The sequence below is a fragment of the Mirounga leonina genome, unplaced genomic scaffold, assembly GCF_011800145.1.
Source record: "Mirounga leonina isolate KUSES-001 unplaced genomic scaffold, KU_Mleo_1.0 Mir_95, whole genome shotgun sequence".
NCBI classification, from domain to species: Eukaryota; Metazoa; Chordata; class Mammalia; order Carnivora; family Phocidae; genus Mirounga; species Mirounga leonina.
This window is the reverse complement of record NW_023270865.1, coordinates 8,081,397-8,106,670: the sequence shown is the minus strand read 5'-3', so window position 1 is coordinate 8,106,670 and position 25,274 is coordinate 8,081,397. Positions and strand designations below refer to the sequence as shown.

At 46.7% G+C, this 25,274-nt stretch overlaps 1 protein-coding gene across 1 annotated transcript in view; it reads left to right on the top strand.

Annotated features, from left to right (window-relative positions):
• The window catches only part of DAP (death associated protein), a 65,316-nt gene that overhangs the window by 6,922 nt on the left and 33,120 nt on the right, over positions 1–25,274 (top strand). The window contains exon 2 of the mRNA XM_034998777.1: positions 3,616–3,712. Within this exon, the coding sequence (XP_034854668.1) occupies positions 3,616–3,712 (97 nt within the window). The remainder of the gene's footprint in view (positions 1–3,615; positions 3,713–25,274) is intronic.

Below are 25,274 nucleotides of genomic sequence, written 5' to 3'. Positions count from 1 at the left end.
GACCTTCATCATCAGTCTTCTTTGTAGTTAGTGACACAGCCCTTTTCCCTTCAGTCCCTTTACAGAGCATACGTGTGAGTTACCATTTTAATGTTTGATGTCTGCCAAATTGAAATGATTCAGACATCTTTTTTTAAACAGGCATGGGTATTCATCTGCTCAGGCTGCTGTAACAAAATCCCCCAGACTGGGGGCTTAAACCACAGAAATTTCTGTTCTCGCAGTTCTAGAGGCTGGAGGTCTCAGATCAGGGTGCCCGCACGTCTGGTTTCTTCTGAGGCCTTTCTCCTTGGCTGCAGACCTGCTGCCTTCTTGTTGCGTCCTCCTTCGACTTCTCTGTGGCAGCATCCCTCCTGTCTCTTCCTTTTTTTACAAGGACACCAGCCCTGTTGGCTCAAGACCTGCCCTCACAGCCTCATTTTAACTTCATCCAGTCTTTAAACACCCTGTCTGCAAATACAGTCACAGTCTGAGGTTATAGGGGTGAGGGTTTCAACCCATGAGCTTCGGGGACACAACTCGGCCCATAGCAGCACCTCTGACGAGTTTCTAATGGATGTGCACTAAGGGTGGGATGGATGGGGAGGAAATGAATTAAAAAAAAAAAAAAAATGTAAGGGAACAATTTTTCCAGCCTCCTCCTTTGGCCAAAAATACGCTTACATTTCAATAGAGTAGAAAATTATCTTAACATAACTACAGAATTTTATTTCCGTTTCTATTTTTTAAGGTTTGACTTACTACCCAACCTGGAATATCTTGATTAGCCACCTGCAGTGGTGTTTTTGTTCTTTCTTTTTGAAAAAATCTGAGCCCGAAGGGAGGAAAATCCCTAGGAACCACACCCGAAGAAACTGAAATTCAGCACTGTTAGCACGAGTCTCGGGCCCACGTGAGGCAGGGAGTGACCTGGTTTCTCTTCCTCCTCATATAAAGACACCAGTAGATTGGATTAGGGCCCACCCCCACTGGTCTCATTTAACAACATACAGCTGGGGGCTTAGAGGCCAAGCCTGTGGAGCAAGGGTGGGGGGACAAAAAATTCTCCCTAAGAATTTGTCAACGCAGGACTGCCTTTACATGGGCTGTGAGTTCAAATTTATACCGTTTGGCAGTTCCTGTTCTGAGAAATCAGACGTAAAAAGGATTTCCGGGTGCCTATACTCCTGGTTTGACAGAAGTATGTCTACACCCCAGGCCCCAGAGGATCCCCACAGACAAAGCCTTACTGAAGAAAAGCTCATAATCTGCAGTTACTGCAATGAGAGAGAGACTCAGCAGACAAAAGCAAGCAGTGGGATTAGACTCCCAAGGACCTCAGATCATAAAATAATCGAATGTACAACTACAAAACAAGTATGCCTAAAATGATTAAATATAGAAAAGAATTAAAACCATGAAGAATGAATAAGACCCTATCAAATAAAGACTGGGTGAATTTGACAGGGAAATAAAAGCTCTAGAAATGGAAAATAAAATGATTGAAATAAAAATCAATAGATGGGATAAAAAGCAAATTTTTGGAAGAATTACTAAACAGGATTATATATCCTTCTTTCCAAAGCAGAACGTCCCCTTGAAAAGAATTAGTGGTGGCAGCAGATGCATCATTATACAGAGTCCTTTATCTTACCTGCCCTCTGCCTTGGATTCTTTCAGCAGCCTGCTGCCAGGGACTGTTGGCCAGGCAGCAGGCACTGTCAGCTTCTTGAAGGCAGGGGCCCACAAACTCCCTGGGACATTGAAAACTAATAACCTCGAAGTGTGAGAGCCTGGGGGCGTTTTTCACATTCTCCCTCCTTTTGCATCAGAAGGAGACTTGTCCTGGACTTTTCTTAATGCAGCAGGGTCCAACCAAATTTGTCACAGCAGAGGACGTGGCCTGACAGGTTGGCAGTCTGTGTGATCAGAGCCCCATCTCCACACACCATACAGGGGAAAGGTTTGACAGCTTCTCTTTTTTTTTTTTTAAAGAAAACATTATATTTATTATAAATATTCAGCATCTCGACAGCTTCTCTTATTTAAAGATCTTAGGATGCAGCTCTTAACCCCTTTCTGCGGATGAAGCAGCAAGGCTTGAGGGGCTAAATAGTCCGACACCCTATAGCTGAGGACGTGTTGTAGCTTACCGACCCCAAAGCCCATGCTGGTGACAGCCAGGTGAGGCTGGCTTTTTGGATATAAGGCCAGCATTCCCAAACTCTATTTAATGTGGAACACTAAAGTCCTGAAGGATGATAACCAGCATTACTGGGGTGGGGGGGGTAGTTTTGGGGTCAAATGAATTTGGGAAAGATGGTACACTCTGTGCCCCTCATAAAGCTTACAATGCATGCTAAAGGCCAAGAAAATCTGTCTTAAGGAAACCCACTTAATGTGTTCAACACCGCATTTCCCACACTAAGAGATCCTGGAATCTCCATTTGGGCATGGGGGGGGCGTGGATTTGGTTTGTTTTCTTGCAGAGCAGTATTAACATATTAGCCATTGAGGACACACATCAAACCACAATAAGATAACATTTCACTCCCACTGCGATGGCCATAACCTAAAAGTTACACAATAGTACGCGTTGGCAAGCATCGGGAGAAATTGGAACGCTCGGACTGGTTGGAATGCAGAATGGTGCCGTGGCTTTGAAAGCCATTTGGCAGCTCCTCAAAAGGATATACAGAGAGTTACCGTGTAACCCAGCTCTCCCACTCCTAGGTGTATACCCAAGGAAGTGAAGGTATACGTCCATGTATCCACATAAAAACTTGTACACAAGTTGTTCACAGCTGCCTTATGCATGATAGTCAAAACGTGGAAACAGCCTAAGTGTCCACCCACAGATGAAGGGATAAATAAAATGTGGTCTGTCCGTGCAGTAGAATATCATTCAGCCATAAAAAAAGGAACGAAGGTCTGACCCGGGCTGCCACCTGGGTAAACCTTGGAAACATGCGCGTGAAAGAAGGGGGTCAAATATGCAGAACAGGCAAGCCTGGAAGAGGGGTTGCTGTGAGCTGGGGGAGGGGGTTGGGGAGTGACCCTTCACGGGGTTGGGGTTTCTGTCTGGGGTCATGACCGTGGGCTTGAACTGACTGTGGCGACGGTTACCCAGCCCTGAGTACATTCAAAACTGTTGCGCACTCTACATGGGTGACTCGTACCGTATATGAATTATATGTCAGTAAGGGCATTTTTAAAAGTTAACACGTGCCAACACCGAGGCTTCCCAACACAGTTTGGGAAAGGCTACCACAGATGTCACTGGCTGCTGCCTGAGTGGGCTCTGGGACTGTCCTGTGTCCCCCAGGGCTGTATCACCCCATCAAAAGCATCATCGGCGTTTGAGAAAATGTCACAGGGCGGGGGCTAAGGGAGACCCGGTTGCATCAAGGACCTAAAGCAAGCAGCCTTGGAAGGTTTCTACGTGGCTCTGGAGTAAAAGATCGCGTCCACTGCCACATCCTACCGAATGCCCCGAAAGAGCAGGAACCTCTGTGGTTCATCCTTGATGCCAGATTATCTGGACTAGCTCGCAGCTGTGGGGCTGCTGAAAGCTTTCGAGCTAGTTCCCCTGGTCCACTGCCAGGTTGATCACACCCCCTTCTGTTTTCATTTTAGTGAAAGCTGGTGGAATGCGCATCGTGCAGAAACACCCACATTCAGGAGACACCAAAGAAGAGAAAGACAAGGACGACCAGGAATGGGAAAGCCCCAGGTGAGAATGCCGGCGGGTCTCGGGCTTGTTCCGCGGGCAGCCGTGACTTGGTTAAACATTAATGCGTTTGTTCTCTGCTCCGGGCTTCTGATAACCCCTCGCTTCGTGAGGCCCTGCGCTGTGTGTTTTTCCTTTCCTAATCGGTGAGGCTCTGTAACCACCACCCCCACGACGGGAGAAGCCGGGCAGCTGGAGCACCTGCCGTCCATCTGTGTTCAGTGGCCTCGTCTTCCATGACAATACTGAAATCACCTTGAGACCTTCGAACATACCATTCTAGTTGATTCTCTGGGGTGGGCCTGGCATCTTGCAGCCAAGAGAGGGAACTACTGATTTAAAGCTGTCCACACACATCTGGACTCTTCCATTCCACAGCCAAATCCAAACCAGCAAGGCCATGCCCTTATGAGTGCGCAGGTGTCCTTAAATGACATCTCCCCTGGTCCCCAACAGCTCATCTACTGGCAGTACCCCCAGCTTTGTTTACTCCCTGTTTTCCTCGGACCTTCTGATGCTGGGTTTGGGTCCAGAACCTCCGTACAAATCCATGTCCTGCCACCCCGTCATAGGTAAACATGCACTACAAATGCGTATACCTTACATATCCATACCCCTCTGTCTGAGCTTGCCCGTGTGAGAGAAAGTGGACACCGAGCTTTCTGCCTTGCACCTTTGTCCCCGGAGAGTGCCTCCGCCAGAGGAGGAAGCTAAGTGCCAGAAGGGTGTGGAAAACAGCTAACCTGTGTCTCTGTGGACAGTGGGCATTATTTTGTTTCAGTGCAATAGCCCTGAGTAGTAGGTGGTGGTGTCTGCCGATTTTCGCATGGGAAACTAAAGTCCACAGAGGCCATAAACTTGCTCATGCCATGCGCCCTGTTGGACCCAGGTTTAAATTCCTGATCCATTAACTCACAGGGCGAGTTATAAATATTATATATGAATATAATTATTTATAAATATTTATTTATTTATTCCATTTATTTCTCCCTCTGGAAGAGTAGCTCCCGAGAGCATGCATCCCCTAAAAGGACATGTGTGTCCCTGTATGTATGTACCACTGAGCGTTTTCTGTAGAACCTTGTAGGGTGTAAGTTATGGTGTGGTCACTTGAGGGGCAAACACAATTGGGGGCAAAGTCTTTTCTGAGTGATTATTGCCTGTTTAAAATCATGAGATCCGCAATGTGGTAGTTGGGCCCAAGTTCTGCTTTTATTTTATTTTATTTTTTTTAAGATTTTTATTCTATTTATTTATTTGAGAGAGCACAAGAGAGGGTAGGGTCAGAGGGAGAAGAAGTAGACTCCCCACCAAGCAGGGAGCCCGATGCGGGACTTGATCCCAGGACTCCAGGATCATGACCTGAGCCGAAGGCAGTCGCTTAACCAACTGAGCCACCCAGGCGTCCCCAAGTTCTGGTTTTAAAAGAAGGTGGCAGTTGAGAGAAAATTCTAGAATTACTTTTCTCACTGGCTCTTTTCACACAGCTGTGTTTGGAACAGAACAGCATCTGTAACTCTCCTAGAGGTCCACAGTCCTGTATCTTGGGGCCCAGTTTGTTTCAGAATTGAGACATTTTGGGGGGTTTTATGAGAATAAAGCATCACACATTCCATACAGCGCCCATGGCAGGGCCTTGGGCATCATATCCGAATCCGTGTATGATATTCACACCAAGGGAGGTAAGTTCTTTACATTTACAGGCGTGGGTCAGTTCAGGTTGACTTTTGCCTCCATACAGGGTATAAGGAAACTTTCCGTTTTTAGAAAATTCTTGAACTCAGTATCAAGTATAAGAGGGTGTGGGCCTGTGTCACTCCCTCCACTAGAGAACCTGGGAGGTCCCGTCTGTGGATCCCGTTGTTCCGTCGGGAGAAAGAAGGTGGGAGAGAAAGCCTTGCCTGGGGAATTAATAGAACATGCTCTTCTGTGTGACTTGAAGTAGAGTAAGGTACAAAGAGCTGTTTCCCTGTGAAACACAGTGTCAGTACAGTGAGAGTAGATAATTTATTAGCATGTTTAGAAATAAAGACAAAACAGCCCACTCATTTTCTTTCTATTGATTTTTTTTCATGAGATGAAATACAACCTTTATCAAAGACATGCAATTTGAATAAATATGCCAGAAGATGAATGATTGCAAGACAAAGGAGCAAGCACCCAGCACTCTAGATTTTAGCATCTTACCTCAAAGATTTGTTCTCTGTGGAACCCAGAATTTTGAAGCAGGCTGACTGCAGAGTAGGGTTTGCATAACCCATGAGCAAGGGTTTGTTTTTTTTCCCTGCAGCCAAATTGCTGTAATGTGTTCCTTATGAGTGTGTCAGCTCCTGTGTTCTTGACTTCAGCTTTGCTCTTGACCACTGTGGGTTAGACCACTTGACACGCCATTGACAGATGGAGTAAGCCCCTGAGGACTCCGAAGCCGTCGACAAACACTGCCAGCACGTCTCCTTCCAGACCTTGGCACCAGGCCTGGTACTCTTGTGTAAGAAATGGCTCCCACCAGGGTGCCCTCCTCATCCATCCGGTGGGCTGACTGAATAATCCTAGCTAACTGTCCTTGACAGTATTCTAGAGTGCGGTACATCTGGTCCCATTCTCTGTGCTCTGTCCGTATTAATTCACTGGATCCTGGTACCTACTCCATTTGTTGTCATCGCTATTTCAGAGTTGGTGTTTTTTTTTTTTTTTTTAAGATTTTATTTATTTATTTGAGAGAGAGAGAGAATGAGAGACAGAGAGCACGAGAGGGAAGAGGGCAGAGGGGGAAGCAGACCCCCCGCTGAGCAGGGAACCCGATGCGGGACTCGATCCCGGGACTCCAGGATCATGACCTGAGCCGAAGGCAGTCGCTTAACCAACTGAGCCACCCAGGCGCCCCTCAGAGTTGGTTATTAATTATTATCCCCATTCCAGATTACTACTCCCTCTTCAACAGCTCAGAAAGGTTCAGTGACTTTTCCAAGGTCACACAGCAAATGAGTGGCAGAGCCAGCATTCCAGTGGAGCCCAGAGTCCTCACTGTTAACCCCGAGGCTGCGCTTACCAAGGGAGCACTTGGTTTGTACCAGGCACTTACTAAGTTTCTCACATCGGGTTCAAAGTTCACGCCACCTACAGGTTGGTATCACTGTGCCCATTATAGAGATGAAGAAACCGAAGCTTAGGGAGGTTATCTGGCCCAATGATATGTAGCCAGTTAGTGGCCAGGCCAGGATTCAGCCCCGATTCTGTCTTGACTTGGAGACTCATGCCCCTAACAGGCTATAGAATCCCCTGACGTGACACAAAATAGAGAGAATATATTGACAGGTGTAGAATGTAAATCCAGATCAAATATTTATCAATAAAATTAAATATTTATCAAATAAACTTGTTGATTCTGGATCACCCATAACCTTTTCCATATTCCTCAAGCCTGTGAGTCTACCTGTGCAGCTTTGCTGTCAGTAGGTGGTATGATTATCATTTTACAAGGTTTCGGAGGACTGGGGATAGAAAAAGGCCTGCTTATTTGCAGAATTTGCCAAATATTTCATTACTCTCTTGGAAATGTCATGGCATGTGACTTCAAAATCCACATTACCCTAATCCTAAAGTTTTATTATTTTTCATGTTTTGATCCAAGTGTCCTCTGGATATAAAAATAAGGGTAGAGTCTCAGATGCCAATTTCCTCCTTAGGTCCACATTTGCAAAACTCTTTGCTTTCTTTCCCAGATTTTTATAACTGGCTTTGCGTTTACTGACTCATCTCTGGTGGCTTCCTTCCTCATTAGTCTAAAATCAAATCCTGATTACAGAGAAAATGAGCAACGAGAGCATTATTATGAGACAAAACAAAAAAAAAAAAAACAACTTTTACTCAGAATTATTTTTTCCTGCAAATATTATTGCTACTTAATTTTCCAGATATTTACAAATAATTTCCTAGGCTGCAAAGTTGTTTTGAGATGCTACATTTTAAAAAGGAGGAAGAAAAGGAAGTACAAGAAATTTGAAAGTGTTACCCAAGAATTCCTGTCAAGCTGAGCTCTAGTTACCTGTGGCTCTTCATCTCCAAGAAGAGGAATAGGCTTTGTTATTATTAGCCAGTACTTTCCTGAGTGGCTGCTAGATGGTGTGCACTGGGGCTGGTGGGAAAGCAGTGGAAAGAAGGGGGAGATAGGGATGGGGTGACAAGGATGCAGAGTGCACAGCCCTTCTTGAGCGTGGTTCTTTTCAGCTCTGACTTAGAACCTCACCTGCCGGGGTACGTGGGTGGCTCAGTCGGTTAAGTGTCTGCCTTCAGCTCAGGTCATGATCCCAGGGTCCTGGGATGGAGCCCCACATCGGGTTCCCTGCTCAGCAGAGAATCTGCTCCTCCCGCTCCCTCCTCCCCTGGCTGTGCTCGCTCTCTCTCTAGCTCACTCTCTCTGTCAAATAAATAAATAAAATCTTAAAAAAAAAAAAAAGAACCTCACATACCCAAGAAGTAAACAGACAATTCAAATTATCCAGCATGTGGGAGAGACCCAAAATGGACTCCGAACAGTACCGAATGAACTTAATTATAATACAAGTGATTACTATAACCCGTTGCAAGGACCGGGGGAGAAAACAACTTACCCAAATAATTTTGGAAAACAGTATGTTGACCGGATACTCTTAAGACTAAAGACAAAAACTGTCCAAAAATGCTGTACTCCAGTTAGCAGATGTGTTTCTTACAGGGGTTTGGGTTAGCAATTCTGAAATTGCGTTGTGTGTATAGTAGGGTTGAACAAATATGTAAATGGGTGTTGGATAATGAGAGCCAAGTTTCTCGCTGTCAGAGAGAGTTTACAGCTAGAAAGGAGGAAGACTGAAATGAGCTTTTGGTGTTGAATCAGAATCAGAGGTATTTGCATGAACTCGGTTTTAAATGGCAGATAGATGGATAGTAGATACGTGCAGACGTGTACCTAGGTGCAGAAATAAAGGTAGATGGGGGGCTGGTATGCATACCTGTACTCCCTTGCTGTGGTCACTGAGAGAGCCTAAAGCCGTGAGGGCCGACACCCGTGTAACCATGAGCATCCCTAGAGCCCAGATCTTTGTTCCTAAACACTTCCCTCCCCACCCCCACCCCCCACTTCAACCCTGGTTCCTTGCAGAAGTGGCAAATTCTAGGGCCAGGGCAGGAAAGTCCTAGATGAGCCTGGAACACCTTGTAGTGCTGAACATGAGGAAGTGTGCTATAAAGGATGGGGCTTGTCAGAACAACACAGAAGCCAACCCAAACGAGCTCCTAATGGCCAAAGCTGGAGCAATTTGCAACAAAATGATAGTATTGGATTATAACCCATAGAGTAAAATAAACATTCATGAGTGCATCCTGATATAAGTAATTGAATGTATGAATGAGGAGAAGGGACAGCTCTTTGCAGAAGAATTTTAATTAATAGGGGCACCTGGGTGGCTCTGTTGGCTAAGTGTCTGCCTTCAGCTCAGGTCATGATCCTGGGGTCCTGGGATGGAGCCCCACATCGGGCTCCCTGCTCCGCGGGAAGTCTGTTTCTCCCTCTCCCTCTGCCACTCCGTCTGCTTGTGTTCTCTCTCTCACTCTCTCTGTGTCAAATAAATAAAAATAAAATCTTTCTTTAAAAAGAATTGTAATTAATAATTGATAAAAGAGAGAATTAGAGGGGCACCTGGATGGCTCAGTCGGTTAAGCATCTGCCTTCAGCTCAGGTCATGATCTCGGGGTCCTGGGATCAAGCCCTACATCAGGCTCCCTGCTCAGCGGGGAATCTGGTTCTCTCTCTCCCTCTGCCCTTTCCCCCCACTTGTTCTCTCTCTCTCTCAAATAAATAAAATCTTTAAAAAAGAGAGAGAGAAATAGAATATCACCAACAGGCAAACAGCTCAGTAACTGTTGCAGACAAGATCCACTGATGGATGCTGTGAAGAGTGGGTGAAAGTCAGGAGAAACAGGTATTTGCATGGTCTCCAAGTTTCTCCCCCAGTATCTTTATTTATTAAACAAGGAGTATGTTTACAGTGGAGACCATGAAAGGACACTTGTTGCAGTATAAAAGCTGAAATAAAGCGGAACACCATCTTGTTTGACCTCCTGTGGGAACCTGCACATCAGTGACCAATTTCTCGTTGCTCTGCGCATGTCTGTGGACCACCACAGACCTGCGCGTGCACCTGCTTCTCGTCAGGACTGCACCTGCTACTTTCAGCATTCACCGATAACCCTGGCCTGAAACGGCTACTGCTGTATGGTTGCTGTATTATTATAGGGCCACCATGACAAATAGCACAAACTGGGAGGCTAAAATAACTCAAATGTAGTGCATCACCGTTCTGGAGGCTGAAAGTCCAAGACTGAGGTGTCACCAAGGTTGGTTCCCCCAAGGCTATGAGGGAGGACCCATTCCACGCTCCCTCCGGGCTTCTGGTGGTTTGCTGGCGATCCTTGGCTCGTAGATGACTCACCTCAGTCTGTCTCCACGGTGCTGTCCCTGTGTCTGTTGACATCATCTTCTCTCTGTGTATATCTGTCTCTGTGTCCAAGATGCCCCTTTTTGTAGGGATATCAGTCATTGGATCAGGGCTTACCCTACTGATTTCGTTTTAATTCAATTACTTCTAGAAAAACCCTATTTCCTAGAAAGGTCAATTCTGAAGTACTGGGGTTAGGATTTTACTTATCCTTTTGGGGGAAAGCAATTCAGTCCCAACAGATGCCAAATGACAACCTGTGGCCATGTTTAATGGTTCTCTCACTTGAAGTGAATTCTTAAGAAATAAAAATTTAAGGGGTGCCTGGGTGGCTCAGTCAGTTGGGCGTCTGCCTTCGGCTCAGGTCGTGATCCTGCGGTCCTGGGATCGAGCCCCACGTTGGGCTCCCTGCTCAGCAGGGAGGCTGCTTCTCCCTCTCCTGCTCCCCCTGCTTGTACTCTCTCTGTCTGTCAAATAAATAAAGCAAATCTTTAAAAAAAAAAATAAAAATAAAAATTTAAAACTCTGGAGTTAAGAGATGGCACAATCTATATACCTTTTTTTTTCTGTAAGCCATTATCTCTGTGCTTGAACTTTAGTAAAACCATGTGATGAACCAATTTCAACATCATCCTTACTTTCCAAGATCATCTTTTCTATCCAGGCTAGTTGCCAGCTGCCTTTTAGAAGGGATGTGTCCTTTTCCCTGAGATGTGTGGAGATGCCGGTGGGCTAGGGGTGCTGAGTGCCCACCAGCTACCAACACCTGTTCTGGTCCCGGTGCCCTGTGTTGGTGGGTGGGGCCCATCACCCGGATGCTGGGGTGCAGTGGGCCACAGACCCCTGCCCTGGACCCAAGGCCGAGTGTTGATGTGGTGGGGCATCAAATGACATGGAATGTCCTTGGGAACAGGCTAAGTGGTTGTCACCTGCTTACGGATAGATGCCTCCGCCAGGGAGAGCCAGTTCTGAAGGCACCGTGAGAGCCTAGAATAGAAAGCCTGAGAGGCACGAAGTCATGGTGGCGGGAACAGCGGGGAAGGGCCCTGACTGTCTTGGTAAGGAAAATGGGGGAGACTCTAGGCGCCGTCGGCCACCTCTCTGTCAGGTTTGCCCACACGAGACTCGTAGATCAGTGTTCTCAGCCTGCAGGCAGCATGGGGCATTGATGAAGGGCTCACATTTGCACACCAGCAAGGGAGGGATGAAAGCGATCGTTCTGCCGGTGGCGGCTTGGGCAGCAGAAAGCTGGCGGAGCAGGGGCCGGTCCCCACATCCCTGCAGACTGCAGCCTGTCCTGATGTCCGCCCTCTTCTCGCCCTCCCTCCATGGAGGCTCGGAAGAGCCCACGCTCACGTCTCCCAGGTTAGAGCAGGCAGAACGCCTATGGGCTGGCTGCCTCCTGTAAGAAGCAGTGTGTTCATGTCCTAGGGCTCCCCGAACGAGGTACCACAAACAGAAACATTCTCTCACAGTTCTAGAGGCCAGACGTTCGAGAGGAAGGCATCAGCAGGGCTGTGCCCCCTTGGAACCAGTAGGGCCGGATCTATTCCAGGCCTCTCCCAGCACCTGGTAGTTCCTTAGCTGGTGGCAGCATGACTGTGATCTTCCTGTGGCATCCCCCCAGCTTCCCCCCTTTTGTGAGGACACCAGTCCTATTGGATTAGGGACCCATCCTAGTCATTTTAACTAATTACACCTGCAATAACCCCATTTCCAAATAAGGTCACATTTTGGGGTGCTGAGAGTCAGGACTTTAACTTAGAAATTTTAGGGGGACACAGTTCAACCCATAGTAAGCAACAGCACCTCATGCCACCAGGCATCAGTTGACAGTGCCCAGCTTCATGGACATACCAACAATAACGGCAGCATAATAATTTATTAAGCATGACGATGACAGGGCGAATGTCTCTTTTCTCTGTGCCAGCGTGCAGTGTGGCCTGGGTCGAGCACTGCAGCAGTATGCCTACCCAGCCGAGCCGATGCTCTGTACCAGGGATGTGGGCCCCAAACGTTGGTCACACAACCCATCAATTTAAAAATTGTTTGGGGCCTGCACCCCCAGTATGTGTATATTCGTTTTTAAATTTATACATGGGTACTGTGCTACTGTTATATAAATTATAGACTGGATCCAAAATGAATATTTGTGTATTAGATAAATAAGCAATATGTTCAATGTCTTGCTAATCATTGTGACTTTGTATTAACATTAGCTAATATCTCAAGGTCCAAATACCCTTGAAGTGAGCTTTCTCATTAGTGATTCAGGATGTAAATCTAAATTTCTAATGGCCTTCTTGGTGATATCAGAGTTTGTGGGGGAGGGCCACATCTTGTCACATCTGATTAGATCGTTGGTGTCTGTAACGTGGTTCCCGAGGCACTTACACTAGGAGAAGGGTGAGCCCTTCTCTGTTATTACTCTCCACTTGGGCTTGTTGGGTAGGAGTTCTGCCCCTGGAGTTCTTTTGTGAGGATCTTTTTAAGCCATCACGTTAAGTCCATTTTGTAAAAGTTAGGTTAAATTCATTCCTAATACATTTGAGCACAGTTCTGGGTGCATGGATGTATCGAGGCTGAAACGAGAGAATTGAATTCGTTACCCTGTTAACGAATGTGTCCCGTATATTGGAAGACATTAGAAGCAGCTGAAGGGGCACAGGGCACGTGGGAGGTACCCCCGCTCCTTCCTCCGGAGCCCTGAGGACCGTGAGGCCCCGAGACAGACAAGCAGAACAGCCACATAGTAAATAGTGCTAAAGCTTAATTCATTTTGTTTGGGTTTTTTTCAGACAAAAAATAAACATAAATAGAATAGATGTACATGCTTATCTCATTTCCCTGACAACACTGAGGCCCTGTGTTAAGCACAAAGGACGGCCTTTGTCACTGATGGGTTAGGGGTGGCCCCCGTACCAGTTTTCCTGTTACGTGTGGCATAAATGAAACATTTCCTCCAAAGGCTGCAGCTCTGTGCATGTTAGGGTGGTTGATCGGAAGGCAGCTATGTACATTAGGAAGTTTTTCCCAGAATCGCCTGACGAACACAGAGCGCGATGTGTGTGACCCAGACACTTTGTGTCCTAGAACTCACGGGCATTAGCATCGCCAGGAACTGGGTCTCTGAGTCCTCTTTTCATGTAGATGGGCACCAGCGGAACGCTTGAGTCTGGCAGGTAGTGAATCAAAGGCTCCCTGCTCTGCCAAGGGAGGGAGCATATGGGCATCCATATGTCACAGGAGTTTGGCTGGACTCCTTCAGTTTGGGGATGAGAAGGAAAGTGCTGAAGGCCCGGCTTTCCTCCAGCGCCTGGTGCTGCTGGTGATCGGCTTGTAGGCGATGCTTACACCGCGTCTGGTTCTCTAGCAGATGCAGAAACCAGGTGTGATGGATTAGCTTCTGAGCGCCCTGTTCCTGCCCCCTCCCCCTGCACAGGCCTCCAGCCTCCTTACAAGACTGTCACGCTCCCCTCCATGCTGGGAGAGCTCTTTTTTATCAGATGGAAGGAGGGAAGCAAGGAAATGGAGCCATCAGTTTTTCCCCCCAGACACTGCTCTGTGCTTCTGCAGTGGATCAGCCTCTTTTGTTTTTATGGTGTTACTCAAGGGTTGCAATATTTATCAGGAGTGTTTTCTTATTACATAAACATATGAACGGAATTTAAATCAACTCTGCAGTGCTTGGATTTTATAGAAATATGTAATAATAACTTCATAGAATAAGGCTACATAGAAGAATATCTACGTGGAAACAAGAGGCCTTTTTTGAGTTTATTACAATTATTATGCCTAAAATGTTTAAACCTTCTATTTAAATAAACTTCTGTTGACTTCAACTGTCTCAAATCCCTAGCACTCAGAAAATACTTTGGTGAGTCAATAATAAACAGCTTAGACTTTGATTCTTTAAAGGCAAAATAGTTCATCAACTTTATTAACTTGATTACTTCTTATTTCCTAGCTAGAGAAAGAGATCAATGAGGTAGGGTCAGTGTGGAGGAGGAACATTCTTTATTCTTGTGGACATCTTCTGTTGGGCCCTTAGCTCCCTCCAGGCAGGATATTTACTTTGGTCTTTAGATGTGTGCAAGTTCTAAGGTAGGGCTGCAGGCATTAATGTAAGATGAATGTGGACTGGAGTCATGGGGATGGTGTTCTCATCAGAAAATCCTCAGAAAGTCATCAGAGTTAGAGCTGGACGTGACCCGATAGGTCACCTAATCTAGGGAAGATGTCAGATTTTACTAAAGATCTATAAGGGCCTAGATACGAACAGCAAAACATCTATAGGATAGAGACCCCAAAGTTTTTTATGTTAAAAAGAAGCCCCTGCCAACTTCTGGGTGTATCTCTAAGAGAACTGAAAGCAGGGTCTTGAGATATTTGCACACCCAGGTTCACAACAGCACTACTCCCAATATCCAATAAGTGAAAGCAACCCAAATGTCCATCGATGGATGAATGGATAAACAAAATCCATACAGTGGAGTACTATGCAATCTTTAAAAAGGACGGAAGTCCTGTCACGTACTACGACATGGATGAACCTTGAGGACATAATGCTAAGTGAAATAAGCCAGTCACAAAAACAAAAATTCATAGACAAAACTGTGTGATTCCACTTACACAAGGTGTCCAAAGCAGTCAGATTCATAGAGATAGTAAAGACAACGGGCTGCAGGGGCAGAGGGAAGGAGGAAAAAGGGAGTTGTTTGATGGGTGTAGAGTTTCAGTTCTGGAAGATGAAAAGGTTCTGGAGATCTGTTCCACAGCAGTGTAGATCTACTGAACACTATGGAACTATATACCTAAGAATGGCTAAGATGGTAAATTTTATGATGTATGTTTTTTTACCACAATAAAAATATTTTTTTAAAGAACAAACAAAACATATAGACCTCACTGCTATGGTGGCTCCTCAGAAGGTTAAACATGGCTGTATCATATGACCCAGCAGTTCTCCCGCTGGGTATGTATACCCCAGGAGAATTGAAAACAGGTGTTCAAACAGAAACTTATACATGAAGGTTCATCACATCATTATTTACAAGAGTCAAAAAGTAGAAACAACCCAGATGTCCACCAAATGATGAATGGATAAAGAAAACATGGCATATCCATACTGTGGAATATTATTCAGCCATAAAGAAGAACAAAGTGCTAACACATGTTACAACATTGGCTGAACCTTGAAAGCATGATACTAACTGAAAGAAGCCAGACACAAAAGGCCACAGATTCTATGATTCCATCCCTTTATATGAAATGTCCAGAATAAGCAAATTCCAAGAGACAGAAGCAGATTCCTGGTGGCCAGGGACTGGGGAGCGGAGGGGGCAAGAGGAAGTGACTGCTTAATGGGTATGGGCTTTCTTTTGGGGATGGTGAACGTGTTCTGAAATTAGGAAGGAGTAATGGCATGACATAGTCAGTGTATCAAAAGAACCACTGAATTATACTTCAAAATGGTTAAAATGGTGAATTTCGTAATATGTGAGTGTTGTCTCGCTTAAAAAAAAAAAAAACAGTCCCCATACATGAAAGGTTGGGAACCAGGACTGTAATCCAACTCCCACATTTTCTTAGCTGGGAACGTGGAGAAGGGACGAGCCAAGGGGCCCTCAGGAGGGCCATGCCTGCGATACTCGGGGGATACCAGGATGCTTCAGGGGAGCTGGGGAGAGAGGCATTCGTGGGATGCTTTGCCCTGCAAGCAGCAACAAATCCAGCTCAGACTGGATTGGGCAGCAAGGGCACAGGGGGTCTCCTGTGAAGAGTAGGGTCTCCTGGGTAGGGTTGACTGCAGGTGAGAGGGGTCCTCCGGGCTCTTCTACGCCCCATCTCATTGCCCTGCCTTCCTCCTGGAGTAGCGTCCCCCGCAGGTGGGTGGTGGGTTGGCCAGAGTAGGTCCAGCCTTCACATCCAGACACGTGCTATCCAGAGGAAGAAACAGACATCTCTTCTAGAGTCTCTTTTTAGGAGCAAGGAAAGCTTTGCCAGAAACCCTCTAGCAAACTTCTTGGTCAGAACGGGATCATGCTACTCTCCCTAACTCAAGCACTGCTGAGATGGTCCCAGACGGAGGGTTTGCGGCAGAGTGGATTTTGAGAAGACGGTACCCGAGGCCATGTGGGCCAGACGGAAGCTGGTCCGGGATGTCCCCTAGAGCCACATGGACAAACAGGTGCCCCAGGTCTACACAGAAGAGGAGGGAAGTCCAGGGAAGCCAGCAGAGCCTGAGGTCAGAACCTCAGCCTAGAGCTGGAGAACAAGTTCAGGGACCACAGTGCAGGCAGCAGGGTCCTAGGCCAACGAGGCTGGTGGCAGGAGGTCAGAGCAAGGCCCAGGGTCTGAGTGAGGACTAGCACCCAGCCGGTCCCAAGGGCTGTCAATAGAGCCCCCTCTTTTTTTTTTTTAATAAGATTTTATTTATTTATTTGAGAGAGAGAATGAGAGACAGAGAGAGAGCATGAGAGGGGGGAGGGTTAGAGCTCAGAGAAGCAGACTCCCCGCCGTGCAGGAAGCCCGATGCGGGACTCGATCCCGGGACTCCAGGATCATGACCTGAGCTGAAGGCAGTCGCTTAACCAACTGAGCCAGCCAGGCACCCAATAGAGCCCCCTCTTAAAGCCACATCCAGTCCCCAGAGCTTGTGTCTTTGGACCCGGAAGTTGACACAAGTCGTGGTCATACACATTTAGAATAAAACCTGTGGGATTTGTGAATAAGACCAAATCTGAAAGGTTAATCCCTACAGGCACCATCAGAACTAACCAAAGGACACTGGCTAAATTACTAGAATGGCACCGTCCCCCATTCTTCTAGTAGATTTCTATGAGACAGAGTTTTTGTGCCCCAGTCATTTTTCAAAATGGCAGCCGTGAGCTGATATCCCAGTGCACACGCATCCAAGTAGTCCACTTTCCCGCTGGGGGCCGCTCATTTATTCACTCGACACCTGTAAGTACCTACTATGTGCCAGGCGCCCTTCCCCATGGTTGGGGCACGTTAGTAAACAAGACAAAACCCCTCCTCTGAAGCGGGGGGCATCAGGCGATTTGCACCGTGTGTGTGGAGCTGTAGCAGGTGGAGTCAGCAGTCCTGGGAAGAAAAACAAAGCAGGAGGGCCTCGAGGGTTCCTCATCCCCTAGGAAAGCTGCACATGGAGGTCAGCTCAGGGGAATGTTCTCAGCCCTCTCGGAATGAATGGGCTTGAGGCGTTCACAGGGAGGAGAGAGGATGTGGAGATCAACACTGTGTCACCATCACAGGGCAGGGCTGCTCAGACTGTTCCCATGAGCCCATGAGTGGGTCTGAGCTCACTTAGTCCCCTGCTGGTCGCCAAGATACCAGGCACTGTTGACATGGAGTCGCTGCCAAGATGGGTTTTCTGCTAAGAGGAAGCCAGAATAGGATCTTTCTGGAAATTGCTTCAAGAATTTATGGTCAAGCCTGAGATTAAGGCTTTTGCAAATAAGGCACAATGGTGGGCTGTTTGGTGTCCTGGCTGAAAGGCGGCTGTCTGTGGCCTCCCTGGCTCTCTACAAAGTACAGCCTTCTCTGGGAGAACTGCATAGCACTGGAGAAAAAAGTGTGTCTGGGGTGGTCCAAGAATTTGGCCAAAAGCTGGACTGCCACCCTAACTTTTTATTCTAGATAATTTTGAATATATATGTCAGGACGAAAGCTGAAAACTGGTGCGCGAAGATGGTTAAGTTGCATCTGTTACGTGTTCCTTTGTAGAGCAGGTTCTCGTGGCACGATGACAATGGGATCTAGAGCATCTTTGGCCAGTCTAACTAAATTTAGAGAAGTAATTGCTGTTTTCTTTTTTGGGGGGTGTCGTGGGAGGTGGGAAATGAAGGGAAGGACAGCTAAGATGACAGAGTAGAAATACGAAGTTCTGATGTGGGCACCCACTTTGCAAGATGGCAGTTGAGCATGAAGTTGAAGTTTGGTTCTAGAAGTACTAATTCATTCTGTTGATTTAACAACATCCCTACCTCCAGAATAGCTTGACCTCTGCAGCTGAGATTAGCTTTCGGCACCCTCGGATTCCGTAGGAAGAGGACATGATGGAATATTTCTGAGCTTTGAAACCTCCCCACTTTGCGGGGAAAGGGTGGTTACTTCCCTGTAGTACTGGATAATTGTGCAGGTTGACAGAAAAACTAGGACAATTAACTACCTGAATGCTGTTAATTAACATGCTGTTCAATTAACATGGAAGAGGTGACATTCTTTGAAGCTAGAAGCACATACAGAAATGCGATAAGCAGAAATAGGGGGCGTCTGAGTCAGGGGGAACGGTGTAGATGAGCATTTTGAAAAAGGTAGAGGAAGTGATGAGACTGCTGATGCTGGAGGGAGGGCTGGGCCGGCTCTCTCTCCCCTGGCTCTTCCTCTCTGCATCGCTTCCCTCTCTCGCATACTTTGGCACAAGGGCTCCATGTGGAGGTGCATCTCACCAAGGTGGCGTCAAGGCGTGCCGGGGCGTGCCTGCCCAGGAATGTGGGTCATGGCCCAAGATTCCTGTCTTCGGGCAAGGTATGTTCCTCCTGAGTTGCCAGTAATTTGAACCTAGGAGTGTGGTGACGATACCCATTTACCTGGACTTACTGGCAGGTCAGGTTTCTAAAGAACATTTGTATTTGTAGATCAGTGGGATTATACACCAGTGTCACTGTTCCAGTTTCTTGACCCCAGAATCTGCCACTCTGTACATCATCTCTTTATATTTCATTTCCCTGAAGCTCTGAAAAATAAGGCAAAACAAATAGAGTGTTAGTCCACCAAAGCTCTTCATTGTCTTTTTTGCCTATCCCTTGGGCTAAGTCTAAGTTTTCTCCCCAGCATTTTAAGTGTGTGGGAAGGGGCGGATTTCTGGACTCTTGATTCCGTCCCATTGGTCTGTATGTTTTTATGTCAGTACCATACTGTGTTGATTACAGTAGCTTTGTAATATAGTTTGAAGTTGGGAAGTAAGACGTCTCCAGCTTTGTTCTTCTTTCTCAGGATTACTTCGACTATTTGGGGTCTTTGTGGGTCCAAACCAAGTTTAGGATTATTTTTTTCTATTTCTGTGAAAAATGCCATTGGAACTTTGATTAAGGATTGCATTGAATCTGTGATTGCTCTGAGTAGTCTGAACATTTTAACAGTATTAATTCTTCCAATCCATGAACACAGGCTATCTTTCCATTTATTTGTGTCTTCTTCAATTTCTTTCATCAACTTTTTATAGTTTTCAGTGTATAGATCTTTAACCTCCTTGGTTAAATTTATTCCTAAGTATTTTATTATTTATGATGCTATTGTATTTTTTAAAATTTCTTTTTCAGCTAGTTTGCGGTTTGTGTCTAGAAAGGTAATCGATTTCTGCGTGTTGGTTTTGTATCTTGCAACTTTACTGAATTTGTTTATTAGTTCTAACAGCTTTTGGTGGAGCCTTTAGGATTTCCTAAGATCATATCATCTATAAACATCCGTGCTGACTTATATGCCTGTTATTTCTGTTTTGTGACTAATTGCTCTGGCTGGGACTTCCAGTACTGTTGAATAGGAGTTTTGAGCGTGGGCATCCTTTTCTTGCTTCTGATCTTAACAGGAAAGCTTTCGGTCTTTCACCGTTGAGTATTATGTTAGCTGTGGAATTATCCCAGAGGTCTGTGTCCTGGGGGGTGGGGGGGGGGGAACGTGCATGCCCACATGCACATGTGCACGCACACACACACACTGTGGCAGGCTAACTGGTTAACTGACAGGTCAGATAAAACCTCTGACCCTTCACAGTTCCTGATTTAACAGGCGGATGGAAGGAAGAAGCATGTAAAGCGATGTGATTGCCCAGTGGTGCTCAGCTAAGCAGAAGTGGCAGGGGCTGAGTAGCAATCAACAGGATCCCAGGCTCCCAAGTCCCCAGCCAGCGCAGGTCCCATCCCATAGCCTGTCTCCTCTGAGTGACCAAGGAGTGGGCAGAGCCTCTCAAATTTCGGTGTGCTTGCACACCACCGGGGAATGCAGACTGCCTCGGCGGGGCTGGGGTGGGGCGTGAGACTGCGTTTCTCACAGGCTCCCAGGGGATGTGGTGCCGCTTTTTCCTACCACACTTTGAGTAGGGAGATTCCATCCCAGGCTTTGCAATGCTACTGACGTCTATATGCTTTTCAGAAATGTGTCAACACTGTATAAAATGTAGGAAATGTTATATGAAAAATTTACCCTTTAGCTATTCATAAGTAATTATTAACTTCCTAATTGACCACTGTATTTATAAGTACCCCACAGAGGAGAAGGGAGACAGGATGTGTGAGACCTGTCTATAGGACTGTTTTTTGAGACTTTACTCGGAACGTGTCTGTCACTCTACCTGTTGAGCTTATGATCTGTCTTGTCCTAATTGGGCCTTGGAGAATAAGAAGCTCAGAAGATTATCCCTGCTATCAATGACCAGAATCATTCAGAAAGTCTAACAGCCAAATAATGACAAATACAAGCCACCGTTAGACCAGGTGCGTTAAATACTTAGTCTTACTTTGTCCTCACCTCCTACAGAGGGAGGCAGTGGCCCCTCCTTTTAAGGGTGAGGAAATCCGCTGAGAAAGGCTGATGACATGCCTGAGGTCATTCCCATGGGAACTGACACAAGGAAGATTGGACTCCAAACCTGTTCTGATTCCAAAGACGGCCACTCTGTTGCCTACCACTTATATTCTGGCAACCAGCCCTCTTTTCCCAAAGAGTTTGGGAGAAATTATTAAAAAGAGAGCCTAAAATGTTACCTTGAATTTTAAAGTTCAGAGACGTAATTGTAGTACTAGGATTATCTTGCTAAATACTGGTTTCCATCCAAGCTCCTCTAAGAAGGAAGAGTTTCTGTCATTTTTTTCTTCTACCCCAGTTGTCAACTCAAGCTTTACTCTGGTCCAGGCCCGGTGCTGGGGTGGCTTGGGCTCCCACGAGGGCACCCTCACTCCCTCAGCCCGCATAGTGGTCGCTCCTACTCCAGCAAGTGCTGAGACCTCTTGTGACAGGAGCCACGGAGCCAGGGACATCACCGCCCGCCCTGGAACTGCCAGCCCAGTGTGTGGGAGACACAGACCACAAACACTGGGTCCATCTCGATTTCAGACGCCATGGATTGGAGATTCCTAAAGTCAGCGAAGAGAGGAAATCAGACCAGAAAAGCACAAATCAGAGGAACTTGGCATCGAGGCAAAACCGATGACTCATGGCTACTAAATTCATTATGACTTTAAGTGGAAAAGAGAAATAAGAAGTCTTAAATGGGAAGGGTGGTGCTGCATGGGCCAAAAACAAATACTACTAAAGAATGGAAGAGTCTGTTTTCATTTTACCAGAGGTTTTGAATGCGATTTGTAGATAGAAACAAATGCAAACCCTTTCCAGCTCTGGCAAGGCTGAGCCTGTGGGGTGGGTTTCCATGAGAAGTGCCTTTGTTGCCTCTCTTGGGTCCGAGGGGAGCCTGAAGCCAAGAGAGGAGGGGGAAGGAGGCTCAGGGCAGCAAGAGTCCGTTGACCCTCCTGCATCTTCTGGGCACTCAGAGCTCCAGACTCTGTGCCTATAGGGCTTTGGTCCCTGGATGAGAGGTGTTGGAAACCCACGCCTGGGGGTGAGCACAAGGGCTCCTCCCTCTGAGTCACTGAGCCGGCATCCCTTAGGGGACAACAGAACCAGGAAAGAGAAATGTTTCCACTTGAAGCTTGAGTTTGATCCAACTCAGGCTGGGCTTATTATCTGTTTATCTGTTGGTCTTCATAGCTTTCTTTTTTAATTCTAGACCATATTTAGGACTATGACACCAAGCAGTGTAGGGACATGGAGTCGCCTAGGGCCAGCCTTCCATTGTCCGCGTGAAATGTACATGAAGCAGCTTGGCCTGGAAAAGTCTCATGCTGGGGATGGAGCCAGGGCTCCCTGAGTCCTGGCCCGTGGCTCCTGGGTGGTCCCAGGTACAGCACTAACCTTCGGGACCTGGCTCTTCATCCATAGCATGACATTTGTAGATAAGTCTTTTCTCTAATGGGACTTTGATGATGAAAACAGAATGAGGGAAAATGAATATTTGTAGGCTTTGAAGAAAAGCACACATGAATTAATAACAGTCACGCATTTATGGAGTTCCTATTAGGTGGCTGGGACTTCACTGGACTCTGGAGGAGATGAGAAAACACAAGTCAGTCCTCAAGACACATGAGCAGGTGGATCGGTCCTCAGTGAGGCCGTCTGCATTCTTTTGGTGGTAGAGTAGATCCTGGGTAGGTAATGAGTTATTTCAGACTTAAACAGGATTAAAGGTGCTGTGCCTGTAAATCTTTTTAAAGTTTTTACTGAGAAGTATTGTATGACATTTTTAGGACAGCACAAGGAAATGGACTGTCTGTGCGCTACAGTTCGCGGAACAAATCTCTCGGGTTTTCTTTTGTGCTCTGTGGTTTTTTCCTGCACCCAAACAATGCATCATTTGTATTACAGTATTTGCTTCAATAATCTTCCAAATGAACACGGTGAAAATGCACTCAGATAACACACAATCCCGACTAAGATGCAGAGCAACTGAAGGTGTCACGGTATAATGAGGATGAAGATAATGGCATATAATAAAACGTATAGCCAACACAGACCAAGATTTTTAATGAGGCAGGAGCTTGGTTTCGCACATTTGTTCTTTAGCTTTAGCTTCTGGCCCAGAGCCTGCCATATAAGCTCTCCTTGTGAAGTGCCGTGTGTTAATTAGGGACTATAGCATGCTGTCTTTGTCTTTACTAAAATTGCTCAAGAGCTGCTTTGTTTTATTTCTTGCCTGGGGTTTTTTTTTTTTTTTTAAAGATTTTATTTGTTTGACAGAGAGAGACACAGCGAGAGAGGGAACACAAGCAAGGGGAGTGGGAGAGGGAGAAGCCGGCTTCCCGCCGAGCGAGGGAGTCCAATGTGGGACTCGATTCCAGGACCCTGAGATCATGACCTGAGCTGAAGGCAGACGCTTAATGACTGAGCCACCCAGGCGCCCTTGCCTGGATATTCTTAATGATCATTCCTATATGTGCCTCCATTCGTCATCTGTTAGTTCTTCCCAAGAGTCCTCAGGACATGGGCTTAATGGGACTCGTGTTAGAATGACCCAGAGGCGCTGAGTATCATTTCCAGTGTTCCGTAGCCCCTGAGTTCTTACGAAACGCCAGGGTGCACGAGAAGGACCCAGTTAGGAGACCTGAGCTGGGCCAGCTGCACCACTAGCTAGCTGAGCAAGCTTTGCAACTCAAATTGTATCTCTAGGAGAGGAGACACATACATATGTAGAGGGGTGGTTGAATTCTTTTCCATGGTTTTTAACATTTTTGTCTTCTGTTTGAATCTAGTGGGCTATTAATACTGTATCTTCCCTCTCCTCTCAGCTTAAGAGTTTGTGACCATAAATGCTGTTTTCGAGGGACTAAATGTTTAGCTTTCTTTCATAAACTGCTTACTGTTTCAAAGGGACCGTGGTGGCGGAGGCTGATGAGACAGCAGGTATGTACGGTGTATCTGTCTGTGTTTCTTTGGCATTGACGTTTTATCAAGGGACATGGCTCTGAAGGATGGCCGTGCCTTCTAATGGCCAGGATTTTGTAGCCCCAGTGGCCAGAAGCATAATGATGTGCAAAGAGGATTTTTCAGTACATTGATCATTGGGTGTCTTGCCACGCAGCTTCTGTGATGGATACTCGGTTCTGTGGGCTCCTTCCTAACCACAGTCTAAAGGGTGGTGGGGAATAGTAATTGAGAGAATCATCATGAGCACTTGCTGTTGGGTGGTGGGTGTGAGCAGGGTACTGCTGTCAGGGGCTAAGCGTCGTCATGTGGATGTTGACATCTTCCCAGTGGGTTTCCTTAAGGTGACTGGTGCGTCCCCATGGCACCTGGGCCTGGTGGGGTGTGGCATCCAGCAGCTGATCCCTGGGCAGCCGGGACCGGGTTTAGAGTTAGCAGCTGCTTGTGGGAGGGATGGGGGAGGGAAGAGAAAAGATTTCTTCTCACTGTCCAGGGACGTACAGACTTCAAAGGGAGTTTACTTGGCACAATTGATGTGTTCCTGAAAAGTTTATCTTCAGAGACTTTTCAGCCCCATTTTCCCCGACTCTCTTCTGATGGCACTTGATTTCTCCTGCTCCCCTACATCCTGTTGTCTCTGAAAACTGTGAACCGCAGTAAGCACGCTGGGACGCCATGCTTCCGAATTGGCCACAGCTGTCAGCCAAAGGGGCACAGTCACTGGGGTGGGCGCTGAGTCGAGTGGTATAGAAATTACCAAGAGCGACCCTGGTCAATTCTTGGATCATCTGCTGGAGAAATTAACAACAGTATTCATCTCTGCTGAATCCAGGCGTGCTGGATCATCAAGAGGATTCATGTCAGGTCCAATTTGGGATCATCAAATTAATTGTTACATGTGACAAACTGACATGTAAAGTGATAAATAACTCCGTGCAGCCTCCCTGTTAAAATTCCACGGTGAGTTTTCATGGCCAGGGGGCTCAGATGATGGACAGGGCAGGAGAGCTCCCTTCCTACGCAGCCTGCCGAGTTCCTTTCCGTGACCTATTTGCCTAGAAACCTTCATTAATCCATTTACTTCCTGGCGGTTGTGTAAATTCTTAGCATTTTTCTTCTCCCTCCCCAGATGAACTCTGGGGAATTGCTCTCGAGGGGTGCTCTTCACCTAGCACCTGTTTTATGAGCCCATGTGCCGGTCTTCAAGAACTGCGTGTTAAACAGCCACAAAGTCAGAGGCTTTTGCCGTGGGAACCCACAAACAGGTGGGGCTTCTACCCCGTGTCCCCAGGCCGGGAGAGTGGAACAGGGCACGGATTTGGCTACCCGAGCGCCACCTGCAGGCGGGAGGAGGCATTAGCAGCACATGGGCTGGGAAGTTACTCCTAATGTATTTAGAGCCATGCCTGTCCTGTTAGGCTCAGCCCATCCTGCTACGGAGCCGGGGACACCAGGCTGACTACGGTGTCTTTAGCCTCTGCAGCCTTTGTCACTGAGACGTCCCTCTCTCTCTAACAGCAGCTCAGCCAGCTCAG